Below are 20,143 nucleotides of genomic sequence, written 5' to 3'. Positions count from 1 at the left end.
CGCTACTCCGTTCCAACACCAGCACCACCACCACACTTGTCGCATATTGCAGGAGAGGCACTGCACCAGATGCCAGGTGTTGTGCTGCTCGGTTCATTTGGTGTATCTCAGTTTACTCTTTGGACTGATACAGGAGGGATGGGTATTTCCTCTCCTGAGGTCCTCTGCGAGTAACTCTATGCCTTTAAGCTAATTTGCAGCTCTAAAACTAGGAAGATTTTTTTTTCTCGGTTGTCAACACATAGGCTGTGTGTACACTAGAGGTTTTTTTTTAAATCCCCATGCTATACAGATGTTTTATTCTTAAACTTCAGTTAATGGCTGTTTTCCAGGCCTGAATTGCGTCAAAATTATTTTATTTGCCAAGTGCAGTAAATTTATGGGACAAAGTACAAATGCACGTTGACAACTTCAAGTATATCTTTTCATAACCGGTACAAGCACAGTGTAGCACCGTCGCTCTGAATATTATCACCCTGCCGTATCAGTCTACATATGCATACATACAGACAATGGTCACACTCTGGCTGTGAAGATTATGACAAAAGTGAGAACAACCATTTCTCAGCCTCTGAAAAATTCATATTCAGCCCGTCCGCTGCTGGCTGGCTTTTATGTGAATGTCAGAAACCTCAGCTGTCTCCTGTCTGAAACATCCAGTTGACGCAGAAAAGAAGCACAGTCGCTGTTCCCGCACCCCCCCTCCCTCGTCTCTGTCGCTCTTCCTGTCTTGCCGGCTTGTTCTTGGCTAAATCGCCTTTCAACCGCTTTGGCCCCGACTTCGTGTCGGCACCTCTGCGCTGCAGTCCCGAAGGTGTTTCTTGCGCCGGATGGAGAACGAAGTAGGAGGCACCCAGCCACAGTCCCTAATGAGATTTTTCCTGGGTTTTGATGGAGTGCCAGTGGTGCTGCCATTGCTCCAGAGGCCTGCCCCCACTGAGCCCTGGCGCTCGATCAGGGGGAGCTGTCGTCGGCCACATAAATTGTCAGACTGTGTGGTGGGTCGTGGAGGCAGACAGCACAGAGACCAAGAGGCCTTGTGGGACTTTCCCACAATCACATACAAGTACGTATTACTTGCACTTTAATGTACCCTTTTGCTTTCAAACAGACTCGCAGGGAAAAAAAATATTGGCCCAGTGGGTTCATGTCTTGCTGTGCCAGAGTAAGGATGACGCTAGAGGCAACTTTTCTGTCACCAAGTCGGTTCCGCGCCAGCATGTGCTCACTGTCTCACTGTCATACTTACTTACAATATGAACTCTAATGCAATATTCAGTGGCAGAAGCTCAAACCTTTCCTTTTTTTAAAGCTTATTTTATCCGGGCCAGTTGTGCACTTTACAGCTGCACCCCGCTCTACATTACTATACTCAAACGATGATTTAATCATTCCTATTCATGCCGATCAAGGTCGGGAGCCAAGGGATCAGTTGGGTCATTTCACATTATCTCACCATTTTGATGAAAACGTATAGATTTAATCTGCTGACGAGATGGAGCCTTTTAAGTGTGTGAGGTTATCTACTCTCTCGGAGCGGACTAACTTTGTGGAGGCAAGGCCAAGGCTACCGCTCTCACATCTGCACCACATGTGGGGAGTTCAGTGGTGAAATGAAGTGAGAATAGATTAAGACTGAGATAGAATAATTATCACATGTCCACAGGCTTTATCTGTAGGCTATATGTATAGATACATATAGCTACATGTATAGAAACAATAAATTGAAGATATATTTAACAGTTAAATAGTCAGGATTGAGTTATACATTAGTAAACTCAAATGTGTTTATAAGTTAGTGAAATTGTTCGGGTGCTTTGAGTCAATATAACACTTTAAGTATTCCTGACTTATATTTTATTTTCTCAGCCGTAATTCAGTTTAACTGAACTATACCAAGTGATGGTCTATAACAGTTGACAGGAATCAGTCAAAGGATGTTTGAGAGCTGACGGTTTTAGAAGTAGGGAAAACAAACCGAGGAGTGTAGAGTGGTCCTTATTCTTAAAGCAATAATTTGATTACAGTGTTAGTTCAGTAAATATTATTGAGCTTCAATATGCTAATCCTTCTGTGGTATATCCAAATCCATATTCATTAAGTCTGCCATTGATGAGGTTTGCCAAATATTTCCAATAGCCAACCCAAACAGGCCCACAGGCCGGCGAGTGATGTAGGTGGGATGTTGTAATGGGGCAGGCACACTGTGTTCTGTGTTATAGTCCGGTAATAAATCGTTTTCTGTAAAGGCGCTTGAGCAACTTTAAAAACACACCGGGGCTGCACAAACCCCTTGTTCTGGAGGCCCCGAAGGAACTCTGAAGGACCCGGCTGCGGCCGAAAGCCAAATTCTTTACGCTCTGGTTTCCACAGAACATTTAACATCATGTCTGGAAAATTGTTTTAGTGCGTCCCAAGCGCGGCAGAAAGATGATTGTTTGCGCCCTGGAGCCGGCACCTCCGACCGACTCCCGCAGAGACGACCGGGACGTGACACCTTCGCTGAAGCTGCAGAGGCGACAGGAGCAAACCACCCCATTGTACTGAGCAGTTAATCAGCTGTGCTTTCAATTCATGCAGTTTTGAGTTCATAGTGCTGTTTGTTGCTTTAGCCACCTCATGTTACATCGCGTAGTTGAGTCATTTGGGGGGTGGGGTAACTTCTCCTTTGGCTTTAAAATGCTCTCCCACCGTGACCTCTGACCCCTCAGTTAGTAAGGGTCCCAAGAGCAGCCCATGATTGGCTCATCGCCGGACCAAAGGGGATTGATGTCTCTTTTGTGCTTACGCTTTTACATGCATATGTAGCTGGTCATTGTGTCCGCATGCCATCTGGTCTAGGAACTAATGAGACATTGATAGCCTTGAACATTCACATTCACTAACTGTTTGTAAATGTTGCATCAGTTGGGCTTCGTCTGTACTCATTAGCTGAGAAATCACTTCTAGAGAGGGATGACCAGTTTATCAATTTTGGGCAAAATCCACTTTGAGTTCTTTGATTTCAAAGCAGACTGACGGGAGAGAGTTCAAACCTTTTTCATGTGTAGCAGAACAAAGTAGACCCGAGTTACCTTCTTGTTTAAGAGCAGCATTAATATGCACCGCTTCTACTCCTCTCACTGTCCTTACAACTGCTACATCTGTCTTTTCTTCAATATGTAATAATGTCGTTCTGTATAAAATCTCTGTTCAGCTGTACAAAAGAAATCCAATCTTTTTAATAGTCTTCCAGTTTGACTACACCGAGCTATGCTGACTTCACTTTGGTATATTTATTATCATGTGACAATAACAGATGCTAGTCTCTTTTCCATTTTCTTTGGTAGTGATTGTGTAACATGATATGACTGGTATTCCAATTAGATGAAGCCACAAGGTATCGGGATGATGGAAGATTTAGAGTCTTAGAGAGTTAACAAATGGGACTAATGGGAAAGCAGGAAACACCTTATAATTATTTAGATTTTTAACTCTTTCATATTGTCTTCTTTTTAAGGACCATCTGATAATTCAATGCTTCAGCCAGAAACTCGAGAGCGAGGGGCAGTGTCACCATGTGAGTCCCTCTGGAGCTGCTCCATTGAGACTTTATTATAATAAGGAGTATGTCAAGGCCAAGGTTATTTTCTGGGAAAGTCAATTAAGTCTTTGGTTCAAAGCTGTGTCACTGTAAAAGCTGGAACAAAGATTCAAGCAAATGTTGCCATCTATTCTTATGAAAAAGATAAAGGCTGTATATCTAACAAGTTGACGATTTATTATGTAGGGGTGTTTCTTCCCACTAATTTCCCTTTTGATTAAATGGAAATGTAATCATAGAATCTATATAAGAAAACAGAAAACAGTCAGGATTGAGCACCTTTGCCTCCTACAGAGTTGAGTGGAAGCAAATCTTGCGCAGCCATTGCTGCGCAAGATTGCTGCGTTAACTTTTGAGACTGAGCTGTGTCCCAGCGTCTGTGGGTGAATTATGTGAAACATGTGGCCAATGTCGAGATTATCAAGTCTGCAGTTTTCCAGTGGAATAGGGCTACTTCAAATAATGACAATTTATTGACTCCAGATCAGCACATACAGTACACACATGCCTACACGCCACCAATGCAAACAAATACACAAACAATAACACACAACACACACAACACACATAATGGACTCTGCCGCACACCCGCCTTCTCTCCTTGCATGTCAATCCCTACATGCCTGCACCGAATGTGGTCAGGCATCGCTCCGGTATAGTGGTTACATGCCATTTATGGGGGGGATACGTAACATAACCCTAATGCTGACGCAAAAGTTAACCAGCATCGCAAATTAATAAAATAATAACTAGTGACTAGTGTGATGTTGAATAATTGTAATTATCCCTATGGAGAAGGATTTTCCACTCCAGTGTGAAGATTATTTTCTTCTTTGTCTTTGGAGTGTGTGTGTGCGTGCGTGTGCATGTGTGTAACCCTAGTACTCTAATAATACATTTCCCATCCATCACCACAGACAACACCCAATTAGCACATTCCTCCTCACCCTCTTCATCGTGTTCTTGGCGAACCCCTTAATAATTTTCTTTCATCAAAAACCTAAAATACTTTTGGCAGTTACTTTATGCATGTACGCATGTGCATGCGTGTCTTTGTGTGGGAGGACATGAAGGAATTTGGATTGTGGAGTCATTTTCCTTTTCAACACGCAACCCCTCCTTTTGTGGACATCCTCCAGATCGGGGTTGAATGCAAGTCGGAGAAAGCGAACGCGTTGATTGACGGAAGGATAGAAATCCTAATTAAACTGGTGGTCACTTTATCATGTAACTCTACAGTCAACCGCGGAACTGTTTGTAACTATACTGTAGTTACTGTAGTCCGGAGACTCTGCTCAGGTTGACTGTTTCAAATTAAAAGGGCTCTGCAGAGTCATGTAGCTGCGATTTCATGACATTGCAGTGGTTGGCAGCCCACCGCAGAACGTACATGAAGGAAACGCATCATCTTTTCAGTTTGTGTCGTAACCCTGACCTGACCCTGCAGTCGTCCTGCGAAACCACTGATACCATTTCATCATATCACAGCTGAGCCGTGTCAGACCTGCATTAAAGCAGCTTAGGAGCAGGCCCGTGAAAGTTAAGATGTTACGTGTGATGACCTGTGCATACCGACAACAAACACAGGTTTATCCCCGCTTCAGCCAGCCAGTCAGTCGATACTGTGGTTTGCCGTATTTTCTTCCTGAGGCCACCCACAGCGATGCGGGCCGGTCGGCACTAGTGCGAGGAGGGTTGGATCACACCGTCTGACCTTCTACCTCTCTGGATTACACGGAAATCTCCTTCCACACTGTCACAGCTTTGCCTCTGACACACACACACACACACACACACACACACACAGCATTTAAACAATAAAAACACAATCTCCTGCATTAGATTAAAGGTGGTATTTTATGAGGTTAGTTATTAACACGTTAGGTTAATAATCACCTGTGATAAGTCTGCTGTCTGTACAGTTTATCTTGTGTTTGATGACCGAACTGCTTTTTGCTGTAGTGTTTGTGCAGTGGCAAACTTTGACACGAAAGCCCGGCGGTGGATCTTTGAGTGTGTCTGTGTGTGTATTTACGAATGTTTTTGTGCACGTATGCGCGTTTGTCAGCCCATGATTAATGATTTTTTTGGGGGCCACATGACTGTAAGTCTGCATGGTTACCTGAGCCAGACTTTTCCACAGTGAGGGCCGGGGATCACATGTCGCTCCAGTCTCTGTGGTATGCAGATGGAACTGCCCGGAGAGGGGGCCCGGCTGAAAACGGTCGGGGACAAAAACAAGCTCCTGAGCGTATCGCTGCAACGATAGCCCGCTGCCGAAATAGTCCTACTACCAACCCTCATTCTCAGAATTCCCTGCAGTGGTGATTTAGATACTTCTTTCATAGTCTCAATGCTGACTGCCAGTCTCAAGCTCTGCTTGTTTCAGCTCTGCAATTACTAGCCTCTTAAACTTTCCGCCACTGTTTTAAGTCCAGCACACAGCTGTCAAACTTTGTTCATATATAGTTACATGAAGACTATAATTTGGATTTGCGTATGCCACTCTGTGTTGGAAAACCGTGTTTTGGATTTGCACAATTAAAGATGTTTATTTTTGTGGAGAAAAAAAAAATACTCCTCTATATGAAACAATGATTACATGTGTCTTGTTCTCTCTCCTTTTCTCTTTCCAGGACTCCATGGACGAAGCATGTGCTGAGGGGATCAGTGATGAACACTACCGCTTAGAAGGTAGGCCCTCTGCTCTTCATCATCATCACCACCCCCAAAGGGTACACCAACTCATTTGGTCCCTGTTAGTTTCATTTAATTTCAAATGGTGTGTCCATGTTTGGCTCTTCCTCTCCTCTCTGCTCCACACCCATTCTCTAAGCCCCCTGAGGTCTGCTTTACCTCACCTCCCGCCTCTTCACCTCCTCCGTCTCTCATCCGCCCGTCCCCATGGAGGTGCTCTGCAAAGTGCCTCCATTCCTCCATGTTTTTTTTCCCCCCCTGATGTGATGTGATCCGGGATTAAGAGCTGTGGGAGCAGAAAGTCTCTCCCTCCCATTTAAAAGACATGATTGGACGTGAGGTGCAGGCTGAAATGAAAAGTTGAATGAGACCAGCCCAGAGTTTGAAAAAGTGTCAGGGAACTTTCAGTTTTCTGCTTCACTAAATAGACAAACTGGCATGACGAGAGATGAAATGACTGGTAATGGGAGTTTGAAATGAGGTTAACTCATTGGGCTGGTCCGAGCCTGTCCTCCCCTCAAGACAGATGGTGCAAATTAGAGTTGTCTGTCATTCTCGATGATAAAGAGGCAAAAACACGAGATAACTTACCCCAATAAAATATTCCATAGTTTATGCAAGAATATATCCATAATGCAGACTTTTATGAAATTCTTATTGTCCTGTTCATGTCACTAAGGCAAACTCACTCATTTACAGAGACAACAGTGGCAGCAGTGTCATGTTTCCTGGTGGAGAAATGTCACATCCCAGAATTTTTGTGCATTATGTTGGACACTCACTCAGGCAGGAGGGGACACGGTTTCGCTTTCCAACTTTGCACTGTAGGCTAAGTTGAGTGAAATGAGGTAATCAAAACAAGCTTTTTTATTTTTCATACCAGCAGGCTTTTCCCCCCCGAGCATCACACCTTTGAAAATAGAGTCGGAGTCTGGATTCCCTTTATGAGCCAGAGGTGGATGCATCTAAGTTTTGTTTCTTTTCTTCCTGAGATATTATCAAATGTTTTATTTTGCAGCGACTGTGTTAGTGGATTCACGAGAAAACAACTTGTTATCTAGACTGTTCTTTATTTTAGTTTGGAATAAATTGCCCTCATGGAATTTGCTTTCAGCTGTGGAGGATTATGACATCCCCTGCATGAACTGTATTCAGTGCCGTGATCAAATCCATTGTCCAAAGATCTGAGTGGGAAAACAGAGATGATGGGTCAACCAACGCACAGTACATGAAAGCCCCCTTGAAAAAAAGAACTTGCTGGCAAAAATTGCAGCCACGATGAAAATGTCTCTAGGATACGTAACGGAGGAAACGCAGGCCCACAAGAAGTTCTGTTTCCTTTTGCTGACAAGGGAAGAGTTTTTTTAATGAGACTCATGTTGAGAAGCACCTTGCTTTAGATTATATTTCACCTGTTCGTGTGGCACAGCTGCTGGTCACTAAGAAGCCAAATGTGATGGCCTTAATATGAAGTGTCTTGTTGATGTGTAATTCAGTTTCAATTTCTCAGTTAGTTTCTGAAGGAGGATGTGAAATGTTACTTCCACCACAAGGCCATCTAATGTAACGCTTCCCTTCACAGAATCACTCCGGTACCCAGCGCTGCGCTGTCTGAAAGTACGAGGGGGGGCTCAGTTACGTACAGTAGCCCTGGGTGTGATCGCACAGGGAGCGTGAGCAATCACACCCAACTTGTGTGTGTGTGCGTGTGCGACAGTGTGCATGCACGCCTGTGGAGCACGGCTGCTGGAAAAGGTTTGGCATGGAGGCTGCCAGCCTCGCCTGCCCTCGTCTCGCCCCTCAGATCTGATGTTCAGCCAATCCCCTCGCGGCGGCTTCTCTCATAAAGAGTCGGGATATGTCTGTGGTGGTGGTGGTGGTGGTGGGGGGTCATGGGGGGAGGATGATAGCAGATTACTGTTCCTCCTCCCGGCGTTTCATTAGCTCCGAGATAAGCGTCTCACGACCATATTGAGCCTGCTACGGGACAGATTTGCCCTTGCACACAATGTTCCCTTTGAGCACCTCAGATGATCAAGCGGTGGGACCCCGAACGCTGCTCCCTCTGAAAAAAGTTGGGGAAAGCTCCCCGGGACGATGCCTTTAATTTCTGGCATTTTCCGCTATCCAGGGATGAGACAGGTCCGCTTTGATCTGCTTTGGATCAGGAGGAAAGAAATTGGGCTGTTGTGTCTGCTCTGCTGGCGACCAAACAAACAGTGTTTCAGATTTGACTTGGCTTAATTAATTAGAGATTCTGTTTTACAGCCGGTCTGATCCTCGTCCAAAAGGTTTGAGAATGGAACTTCAAAGTGTGGCGCGAGGAGAGAGGAGCGGGGGAGGGAGAGGGGCGGGGTCTGCGTGGGTTTGCGGGTGTGTTCACGGACTGCCGGGATGTGATTGGATGGGGACGGTGGGGGGTTTCGCTGCATATGCAGAGCGAGACGAGAAACCTACAAGGGCTGTGACAAGCTTCTGAGAAAATGCTCAAAGACATCCATGAAGATGAGGCGATGTAACTCACGGTGGCTCCAAAAGCAGCCGACGCCACCTTCATCTCCCAGGCCTCCGATACGTGTTTGTATCTGTGGTCACATGTGCCACACAAATGTGACAGAGAACAATGTCCGCTAGCCTCACATTTGGATCAACATCCATCTCTGACGCAGAAAAAAAATTAACTAGAACTTGTAATACGTATTATAACAGTTATGAAGTGTTAATAATTGAAGGCTACACAACTTTCTTGATGGATTGTATTCATTGTAAGGTGCTCGTTTAGTTTTCTCTTTTCAAGTAACTTCTTCTCACTGACTCATAGTGAAGCAGGGCAGATGTGTTCCTACCAGTGGAGAACACTTCTCTAGGCTCACGCCTTGATATTCCGCGTTAAAGGAGAGTCCAGGCGCGGCAGCTTACCTCAGCAAGACATTGAGGAACTTTAATTGTCTTCTTTGGTAAAGGAAGTGCCCTCAGGCTGCACACCCGCTTGGTCTGACCACCAGTTAGACAGGGAAAGTGAATGTGACAGATTCATACTCCCTCTGGACCGTCTCCTTCCACTCTTATGTCATTCCATTAAATGATGAGCTTTGCTGCACGGAGCCGGGGACTCGGGGGCCTCATATAGGCCTTTGATGTTCAGATGCTTCTTTTAGTTCCACCATTCATATTCGTATGCCACCTGATATTCTGTCATGTTTCAGGCATGTCATACCATTCAGTTTCATGTCTGACATCCCCTCTCAGTGTGAAATCACTGGGATGTATACAGTATATATTATATATATATATATATATATATATATATATATATATATATACTGTTGCTCAGAGTTGAAAAAACATTACTATATGGTGGAGAGTCCGTGCTGTCACAGTTTCAACATTGACGTGGCTCCGCGCCAGCGTCAGCCGTGGCCGGATACACTATGTTTTCGGGTTCGTCCATCTGTCCCACTCTGGTGAACTCGTGCAACAACTCAGGAACTCCTCGGGGGGAATTTCTTCAAATTTGGCACAAACGTTTACTTGGACTTGAGGACAAACTGATTAGATCTCTCTGAACTCGTGTCTGTCCCATTTTTGTGCGCACGATATCTCCGGGAATGCCTGGAGGGAGATTCAATACATCTGGCGCAAATGTCCACTTGGACTCAAGGATGGACTCATTAGAATTTGATGATCAGAGGTCAAAGGTCACTGTGACCAGGAAAAAAACATGTTTTTGGCCATAACTAGAGAAAAACGAATACACTTGATACTTTTTTATTAAATTGGTCTGGACAGACAGACGTAAACTGCAACTTGGCTTGTTTGACGGACACATACAACCACAAGGCGTTTATTATCCCTATTTTTGTTGATGTTGATGTTTTGATTCTTCAGCACGTCTGCTCTCTGCAATGACGCAGCTGCAGATTATTATTTGACACGAAACACTGCAAAAAGGGAATCATCAAAAGAGAACCATTCCTCAATTGCGGTACCCAAAGTGTATTTTCAGTACCGGTAGAAGTACCTCAAAATGTCTAGTGATTGTATTCATGGATTTAGCTAAAAACCTGTTGTGATTTTGTCAATCAGATCAATTTGCTCTGATTGCTTACCCGTGGTGTTTTATAATTGTGACAATTCCAAAAACCCTTTTGACTGCCATCCAAACTGCTTTGATGTTTTGCCACATTCTGAATATTATCACAAATTCAAGTTGAAACTTGTTTCTTGTATCAATAACATGTTGATTATTTGTATGCATTTGCTTGGCACAACAGTGCCTATAATGCCTTTGAATGTATGATATTACTGATCAATCTGTTAATATTAATATAAAGATAGAATTCACAGAGACAAAAACGGTGAGGAGTGTGGCTGTGTAGATTTATTTCTAACCAGGAGAATGTGTGACACAACTTAATTGCAGCTGCCAAGCTCGGAAGCAGGAGCTCACAGGCAACACTTGAAGGCGACGACATATCCTCAGGTTATGACTGCACCCAACGTTCCCATCCTCAGGCTCTCTCTTTTATCTTTGTGTGTTTGTGTGTGTGTGTGTGTGTGTGTGTGTGTTTTTGTGTGTGTGTGTGTGTGTCGCTGCAGTGGCTTTACCCCCGGAGAAGACAGACAGCTGCTGTGTGGAGGAGAAGATGCAGGAGAGGGACGGCCAATCCCCCGCAGGGCCACAGAAACAGCTCCAGTTTGAAGTGAGTGTCAACACTGAACAGGACGTTTATTACATCCCCTCTGATTGAAACTAGGGCAATGGCAGGACACACACAAGCGCGCGCGCACACACACACACGCGCGCTCACATACACGCGCACCCACACACTGGATGATGTTGATGGTTCCACGTTTGGTGCTGTTTCAGGAGTTGGAGTGTGCTGTGTCTGTGGAGGAGGACAACAGACAGGAGTGGACCTTCACCCTCTACGACTTTGACAACAACGGCAAAGTTACCCGAGAGGTAATAATCTGAGGTTTTAATCTGGAGAAAGTGAATGAACACAAAGCTGACCATTAAAACAAAACATTAGCCAACATCACCGGGATGATTTCGTTGGTCACTTTGTTCAAAAGTAATTCAGATTCTTTGATATGGGGCATTCCTAGTTTGCATTTTTTTTTATTTTTCTGTATTTAAAAAATGGCTGGTCAGCACCTGCCCCATTCATTCTTTTACTTGAAAATGAATAAGGAACTTCTCTGTTAACTTTTTCTGGTGTTACCACACCCAAAAACGAAGTGAGGCGAGAAGTTCTGAGCCTCCAACTCAATCTCACTCGTAAGAACCAAATCCAGCACCGTGTGTGTGTGTGTGTGTCTGTGTGTGTGTCCCCGCTCCTGCGATGTACCTTGTGTCGCGCGTCTGCCTGGTACATATCTGAGGGAACATCCAGAAAGGCCCGTGTTTTTTGAGAACAACTTGAAACAGCGCAAAGAGACTGGAGCTGTCCTCTGTGTAGTTGGCTGTGCAGCTTTTTTGGCATCGCCTGTGGCTCCATGGCTCACGAGACGGCAGGCGGCGGCTTGGAGGAGGAAAGAAAAGCTTTCTTCTCCAACCCATTTTTTTTTTTTTTACCCCTTCACACAAATAAAAAAAAAAGTAGAGAACCAAAAATGATACAGAAAGCCCTTGTTTTATTTAAATTTTTTCCCGACATTTCGTCTACGGCTGAAACCAGTGTGTGGAACCGGGCCCTGAAGAATTCATAATAGTCCCTTTTTAGCTGCGAGTCAGAGTGGCACAGGCTCTGTGGGGCACAGGCGTCATTCTCAGCAGTTTTGTCAAATGAGCTCTGAAGATGGAGCCAGATTTGAGATACAGTATAAGACAATTCATTTCATTTGAATACCAGGTGAAATTTCCACCTAAAATCATGATTGGGTTAGAACAGACCCAGGGCTTTAACTAACACCCAGGAGGGAGACATTAGGTAAGTGTGATCGTAGAGCTTCTAAACAGCCACGGGAGACGGCTTTATTCTATGTGCAAATTGAGCAGTGCACATTTGGTTAGTTATTCTTCGTTCTGAAGTAAACATGGTATCATTAATAATTTGAGAGGTTTGACTCCCTCTGGTTATTTCTCTGTGATCCATCCTTTTCTCTGGCCTGAGTCAGAGCAGTATCATGACCGTTTCGCTGCCCTCTGTGTTCCTACATGCGTGGACAGTTTGCATTTGAGTTTGCCTTGTACTGTATGTATCCATACTCTTTTTGTGCATTTATTTGAAAACCTTCACCGATGCTTCCCTCTATGCAGATACGACACCAGTCATTTAAGAGAAATCGAGGAGTTAAAAGCGCACGGCTGTTACATGACTCGTATCGGGCCTGACATCCCAGTCAGCCTCCTCTGCCACCGTCAAGACATCTCTTTTCATGAATTTATAACTTGACTCTACACCCTGTCTGATCGCTTCACTTGGAAGGCTGATCTAAAACAACTGACATCGGGGTGTTTCTCTGTTCACTGTTGTCTGAGTCACTTCTTTAAATTCCTAGCTAGCATGAAGTTCGTGTCACATGCACAAAGATACAGAAAACTGAATTCAAAGGGAGCAGTAATAAGAATAGTCCCCCCCCCCCACCCCCCTCACCCCCAGTAAAATATCTGCCCTGAAAGTCAGTGTGAACAAAAGATCTGCATTTTTTTTTTTTTGCATGTTGTGATTGAGTGATAAAGTGAAGCTGTGTATCAAAAGACTGAACATGTTCCCATAACCCCTCTCCTGCAGGACATCACCAGCCTGCTCCACACCATCTACGAGGTCGTGGACGCCTCCGTCAACCATTCTCCCAGCAGCAGCAAGACGCTGCGCGTCAAGCTCTCGGTGGCCCCCGATTCCAGCCAGCGGTGGAGGAGTTGTACGCAGGGTGTGGCAGGTAAAGCCCGCATTCGCGCACAGTGGGCGGGGGGCGGGGGGCGGAGGAGAAGAGAGGGCATTTCGGGGTCCCCCTTGTGTTGCCGGCTGTCAGCTCAGCCAGAGATGTGTTTGTTGTCATGCAGAACGGCGGCTGCTCCAGGCCTGTCAGAGCTTTGTTCCGTGCAGTCTCTGAGTCGCTCCATCTCTCTCCCACTCAATGGGGTTCATTTTTAATGATGGGGGGGAGTGACAGAGCCAAGAGTGGGCCCCCTCCCTCAGCGCCTTCAAATACTCTGAAAGAAACCTTAAGAGATGTGCCGAGTCCTTTTGATAACCACAGCCATTTTTCTTTTCTCCAAAGTTCCCTTTTTTCCTTTCGTCCCCCCCCCCCCAGAGCTGCCGGGAAAATATAGCTACGTTCAACTTAACTTTTTCTCACTGATGACTTGGTAAACAAGTCGTCAGTGAAAAATATCTCAAAAAGTATATATTCCTGTGTGTTTGCATCCTATTGTTTCGGCTATAAATATCCGTCAGGAGTTTCAAACAGAGCACGCTTTGAAAACATCGCCGGTTGCCTTCATGCTAATTTCAAACTGCATCAGATCTCGCAGCCTTAATAAACTATTTCTGAAGTCGGCCGTTTTTTTTCTCTCCATTTCACGCCTTATAAGAGGCTGGCATTTGAAAATAGAATAAATGAAGCATTGTTGTTTTTCCTTTTCTATAGATCTTCAAAGTGAAACCCCCAAAACAAAGGTTGCTTTCTTCTGAGGCTTGTGTGACTGTTGTCATGTGTGTGTGTGTGTGTGTGTGTGTGTGTGTGTGTGGCTGCTCTGTGTAGCTCTCTTTGATAATAGCCTCCTGTCTTTCACACATACACAGACTTGTCCCACCCTAGAGAGAAAAATGACAAGTGTATAGAAGACCCCAAGAGTGCAGACAAGAAGACCCGTGCACTCCTAAGGTAAACCATCCCCCCAACACTTTGGTTTCTATCATTGAAACTTTTTTACTTATTTTTTTACATTTTTTTATATATCATTGATTTGAACATCTAAAAACTATAGATTTTCTCAAACAGTTGTAAGAGGCAGTTGTTTTTTCAACACACGTGGGATCTGCAATAGTCGTCTACTCTTAAATTAGTTTTGCCCTCCACTGTACTAAGGAGGAGTCGACGGTGGAGGGGAGAGTCAGCTCTCTGCGCATACACGTACAGACAAGGTTTAAACCTGTGATTTTCTAGTCACAATCTCGCTTCTCTTAACAATTACTCTGCCGCTGCCGGATCGTGAGGAACACAAACGCTACCATACTGCGCCTCGATGACCCAAACTGCTACCTAATGAAAGGTGCCGCTTGTGTCCACAGGCGCCACCACAGTGACCACCACACCCAGCCGGGCTGCCAGCGCCACTGTGTGGATGAGAACCTGGAACGCAGGAACCACTACTTGGACCTGGCAGGCATTGAAAACTACACATCCCGCTTTGGAGCCGGTGAGTGGACCGGTGCCAGGGGTAAGGGCGGGGGAGGGGGGGGAGAAAACGCAGACCGTGGCCCCTTTGAAGCTGCATCCAGGGGCCCTCATTACTGCGGCACCTGCTTGGAGCCATTAGGTAGAAGCACCAGCCCACTGAGCTCTTCGCCAGCACAAACATCTGGGCTCAGAAAAGCACAATACACCAAGTGTTCCAGGCTAAAGCCCGTCAACAGAACGGGCTGCTGTGAAGTGAAATACTGGGTCTAATAAGCAGTAGCCTTGATCTGATTGTCAGTGATGACATATGATTAGTTTAATATCTGTTCTGTGAGTAAGGTGCTAACAGAGATCTGCTCTGAGTCTCAGTGTGTCGGGGTTTTCCACAGCTGTCGAATCTTATCGTGGAGCTTTTAAGTGGATATTTAATAGTGATATGATGGAACATTAATGGGTTTTGAGTGCCCATTCAATGAGTATTAAAGCTGTCCCGTGATGGAATTGTTTACCCGCAACCTTGACGTTTGATGCCACCTGTGTCTGTCTCACAGCTCCCGTCCCAGAGCCGACGAAGGCGGAGCCTCAGACCCGCTCATCCAACCAGACTCGCTCCCGCTCCCATGAACCGGAAAACGGCCACGCCCATTCCCACCACCGCCGCCTGCAGACTGTTGTGGACGCCGTGGCTGCGGAAAGCCTCCACCCGCCCCGGCCGCGAGGCCAAGACTCGGGGAAACATGCCCTCCGTTCTCCCAAGACCCACAGCCGCGCGCCCCCCGCACAAGTCAGCGGCAGGGTGATGAGGAGCCGAGGCGTTCCCCCTCCCCCAACTCTACCGAGCCAGACGCCTCCACACCAGTCCACAGCCCCCTACCGCAAGCACAAGCAGCGGTCCAAGGAGAGCCAGGGCTACCGTGCCTTAGGCCCTCTGGTCTCGAGACCAGTGGTGGAGAAGGAGCAGGTGAGGGACCTGCCCAGCGTGCTGCTATATGAGGGGGGGCTGGCACAAGTGGTGCAGCGGCATGAGCATCACCACCACCATGAACACCATCACCACTATCACCACTTTTATCAGTCCTGAATTTCCACACTTTCCGGTGACAGCTCAGCACTCCCGCAGCCCCACGAAAAAACCCCACCAGTCCTGCAGACACACGGACTGCAGCCGCCCTCCTCCTCAGTCACTGTGCCGTTAGCGCTCCAGTGGCTCTGTAGGCGACATAGGACAAGGACAGTAGAGGAGGGTTGTGGGAGGGGCTGTCCAGTGCTGGGATGTTGTTAACCAGTGTTATGAAGAGGTTGGTCAGACATACAGAAGCTCGGGTATGCAGCAGGACTGAGGATCACTGCTGGGGCTCGAGAGGAGGGATGGGGGAACAGCTCAGAAGCCCCCCGCCCCGCCCCCCCCACCTCGTATCCCACGACCCGATAAACTCTACGGCTCCAGAACCAGCACCACAACCCTCCCAGACCACGAGGCCAAAAGGTTTTTTGAGGAACAGGGGGGACGACAGGAGGAAAGACTGGTGTAAAGATGAAAACATATGAAGGAATATAGGTGATAGGAAAGCAGGGCATAGCGAGTGCGACTGTTGGTGTGTGCGCGTGTGAAACATTGTGTAAATGTGTGGCTGTAGCAAGAGCCTGTGTGCGAGTGTGTGAGTGTCACGACACTGGTGTCAGTCGAAAACCACTTGAAGTGCGCTCATGGGTGCGTGAGTATTTAAAGCAGGTTTTTGAAGATGAAAATGAAGATTGTGATCTAAGCACGCATTACCCCGTAAGCAAGTTCAATGGGAAGGAAGACGCTGAAAATGTTATGAAGTAAAAAAAACAAAAAACAAGAGAGATCCCAAATCCGCTGCTACCTCTAATTTAATCCTAATTGTTGTTATAACGGTGACTTTGACTGAACATTCAGAGGCTATTTTCAAGTAACTTTTTTTCAAAAGAAGAGGAATTGTGTCGCAACCTGTAGTACTGCAGTGTCAAAAAGCTCCTTACTTTTACTAACTCACATTAACTGTACATAAGGTATATATTGTTATCAATTTTACAAGCTTTATTGATAATGTAATATCTTTGTATTCGCTATCCGAAGCTCCTGTTTGGTTTCCTACGCGACCGCATTTTATAAGACCACTATGAGTCCCATTCTCACGAGAATATGTACAACTGTGTTATTATTATTATTATTAAGTCTCACACTCTCTCTGCTTCGACTGTCGTAACGTAACTGACCAAGTCATTATGGCAGAATGAGTCAAATCCCAACTCTCAACAGTGCTGTTGTTCAGTATCACTCAGTTGTGTTCATGGACCAGGATAAAAACAGTAATTATTTTAAGGTACACGGCTGTAAGTTTGAATACATATCAAAGAATGTTACTGGAGTTCAATTCCTGTAAGCTTAGCTGTAATTCAATGGCCTGCATGCTTTTCATATAGACGTTACTATATTGGTCTTTTGTTAAGATTAGTTAGAAATATCTTCAGCCTTAACCAATTGAAATACATATCACATTAAATTCCCTTGGCCAGGGCAGTGTTTGAACCAAAAGGGTTTTGTTTTAATTTCAATGTCCAAAACGTCAGCAGTTGAATCACGTCATCGGTCCCATGGTACATTTAAAATGAAAATTAGAAAATGTCTGTATCTGTGAGGTCAGAGCAGCAGAGAACACTCTAAAAATGTCTTTAAACATATTTTGCATAGGCAGAAACCTTGTTTCATCCAGCCTGTCACAGAGGATGTTGTATTCATCTATCAGTATGGACTGTGACCTTTTCCCCCCCCTCAACAGTTATTTATGTAGAGAAGTAGAAATGTTGTGCAGCGTGTGCACGTAAACCTCCCCAGTGGCCGAGTGGCTCAAGATCCAAGCAGTAAGTCATATTCACACCGGGCAAGTTGTCATGTGCCACGGTTTACTTTTTTGGACTTAGGCCTTTCCGACTTTTCAAGCCAATCACTTTCTTTAGCGGCTCTGTTGTCCAGCCCCTGGCCCGGGATCACACGGCTCCTCCCTGTGTTTCCGCGGCATCTTCCTGTCCCGCAGCTGTCAGCAGGTCCTTTCTTTGTGGTGCGGCGGGGCGACGGCCCTTTCAGCTGTCTCATTCCTCTGGTGCTGGATAACACTGGGCCCCCGGCCCGCAGTCTCCACCTCACCCATAACTCACCACTGCTGCTCTCCTGCCAACGGGGGACCGACTGTCTGCTCATCCTGTCCCACGATGCTCTATGCTGCGCTGCCATGAACGAGCAGATGTTGATGGCACTAACATGCAAAAAAAAACCCAACTGTGTTTTAACTGTCACATCTGGTCCGTCAGAGTCAGCGAAGACTGTTTACTGGTTTTCCTACTGATGCTCAAGTTCTTATGCAGAACTTTCCTGTTTCTTTCCAGCGGAGCCTGTCTGCTGACCTGTCGGAGCAACGAGAGTTTAAGTGCCTCGCTCTAAGGTCGCCTCGTGAACACAGAGGGGAGGTGATTTGATGACGCCGTTATCGTTGGCAGGCTTCATTCCCAAACAATCCAGTGTGTTTGACTGTAATAGTCCACCATAGGCATGTGTTTATGGGATGAGCGAGAATGCAGTGTATGCCAGTCTCGTCCTCATCGCTCAGTGTGCTCTCACAGCTGCGAGCTGTCCTGTAGGAGGGAGGCACCACTGAGGCGGGGTCCTCTCACGGGGACCCAGTGGTTAAGACGGCGTCGTTCCCCGAGGGGGGACCACAGCTGCGCTCCATACCTCAGCTTCCGCACCTCACACCGCTTTTCCTGGACAAGCGTGGAGCTCCCTGCCCCCTCGTAAAACTGTGACTCCTTTCTATAATCTTGCACCTCATCCAAAACGATGCTGGTACCAATGTGTGACTCTAAATATAATCAGTGTGGAAATGGTTGTGCAGGCGACTGTTTGTCCAGCAGGGAGGTCTGATTCGACACGGTGAGGGCACCGAGGGCTTCTGAAGGAATTGGGGTGAAAAAGCTCGGTCAGGTTACCTTTTTTTTTTTTTAAATTTCTCTCTCCCAGGGTTTTACAGAACACACAAAACTCATTTTTGTCACTCCCTGGCCTCACATGCATAGAATTACCTGAAGACACACTAGAGCCTACCGACTACTCTCTAGAAAACGACAAATGTACTTTGGCCACGAAGCACAGTCGCTGGAGCCACGAGGGAGGATTTGCTTTGCTCAAGGGCACCTCAACAGCATTTGTTCAGGGTTGGGAAAACCGTTCTTTTTCTGTTTATTTATCACACAGCCTTCTTTAGAGGGAGCAGACCTTTAAAAACCGTGATCTTAAAACCCTCTCCTCTAACCCTCTCACTCCACCTTTTGTCATATTGTCATAATATATCAATATTTTGAGAGGGGTGAAAAAAACGTGCGGTTGTTCTTATCATTTCGTCAGCCATCCCTCTAATACTACCGGAGTTTGTTTCCCAGATTATAATGTGAGAGCAGGTGTGGCTTTAATATTTGAAATTATCAACGTCTCCTTTAGGAACTAATTTTTTTATCATGTCATACAAACTGCCCTAGATCCATCACCTGTCCTGTAGTACAGGATATTCAGTATCCAGAGCCTCATCTCCAGGTTACTACAGTGTGTATTGCTAAACTAATATCGATGTATCAACATTGTTTTTAAATCCAGTGTATATAGTGGACTACAGAACGGTTGAACCAGCATAATGTAGAAAGAAAATAAGTCTTATATGTAACGAATGACTGTCGAACTGTCTCACATGCCTACTGTCAGCTAGTACTACTACTTAACACAGTATCTGCCACGCCAATCTGACTCGGCAGGGAGAAGTGATTCTCTGCCTCTACCACAAGTTGTTTCTGTCTCCACACACGGACACACTCTCACTCGGTATTTGTTGTAAAAGAACCTTGTTTAGCACTAGCTCTTCTTTCCCTTTCCCTCCTAATGTTTTTGTTTTTTTCCCATGACCTTGTTTAGTTTATATAGATTGTATTTGATTAATTGCTCTATTTATTTGATAGCAGATCTGTGCCAAGGGAAATACCCTTTTATTAAAGTATGAACATGTTCCTGATAAACTAACTGACTGGAGTTTTCATTTAATTTTTCACCGATCTTTGTGTAAATGGCATATAACTTTTATCATAAATTGATACCAGCTAAGGATATGAGAATGCACAAACAGAACATCTGTACTGAATTGCAATAAAAATCTGCTGACATATGTTTTTGAATTTAGGACATTAAGGTGTTCACTATCTTGCTAAGAGAGAATGAGACTTACCGTTGAGAGGGGTCAGTAGGTTTAAAAAGGAAATGTAATGGAGCCGCCTCTTTCCAGTCTTCATGCTGTGCCCTAATTGACGGCTGCTTCATAGCTACCATAAAGACATGCGAGTGGTATTCTTATTTAGTCATTTTCTTCTTCACTTGGCCTCAACACTAGATTCTTACACATGGATGTTCTGAAACCACCTCTTCTGCATTGCTGGCAGTCTCTCCCCTTT

At 45.5% G+C, this 20,143-nt stretch overlaps 1 protein-coding gene across 5 annotated transcripts in view; it reads left to right on the top strand.

The window, feature by feature from the left end:
• The window catches only part of nkd1 (NKD inhibitor of WNT signaling pathway 1), a 76,606-nt gene extending 56,888 nt beyond the window's left edge, over positions 1-19,718 (top strand). For 4 of the 5 annotated variants that reach the window (XM_035629544.2, XM_035629541.2, XM_035629543.2 and 1 more), the window contains 7 exons: positions 6,220-6,277; positions 10,880-10,983; positions 11,151-11,246; positions 13,021-13,168; positions 14,035-14,116; positions 14,524-14,651; positions 15,184-19,718. In XM_035629544.2, coding sequence (XP_035485437.1) covers positions 6,226-6,277; positions 10,880-10,983; positions 11,151-11,246; positions 13,021-13,168; positions 14,035-14,116; positions 14,524-14,651; positions 15,184-15,713 — 1,140 coding nt within the window. In that variant the 5' untranslated portion in view covers positions 6,220-6,225 and the 3' untranslated portion in view covers positions 15,714-19,718. Of the gene's footprint in view, positions 1-387; positions 1,067-6,219; positions 6,278-10,879; positions 10,984-11,150; positions 11,247-13,020; positions 13,169-14,034; positions 14,117-14,523; positions 14,652-15,183 lie in introns of those variants that run through there. The other variant, XM_035629545.2, reaches the window with a different exon arrangement.
• Positions 19,719-20,143: the final 425 nt, after the last annotated feature.

Source organism: Scophthalmus maximus, chromosome 4 (assembly GCF_022379125.1).
Source record: "Scophthalmus maximus strain ysfricsl-2021 chromosome 4, ASM2237912v1, whole genome shotgun sequence".
NCBI classification, from domain to species: Eukaryota; Metazoa; Chordata; class Actinopteri; order Pleuronectiformes; family Scophthalmidae; genus Scophthalmus; species Scophthalmus maximus.
Note: the sequence above shows the minus strand (reverse complement) of the source record. Positions and strands in the feature narration are given on the sequence as shown.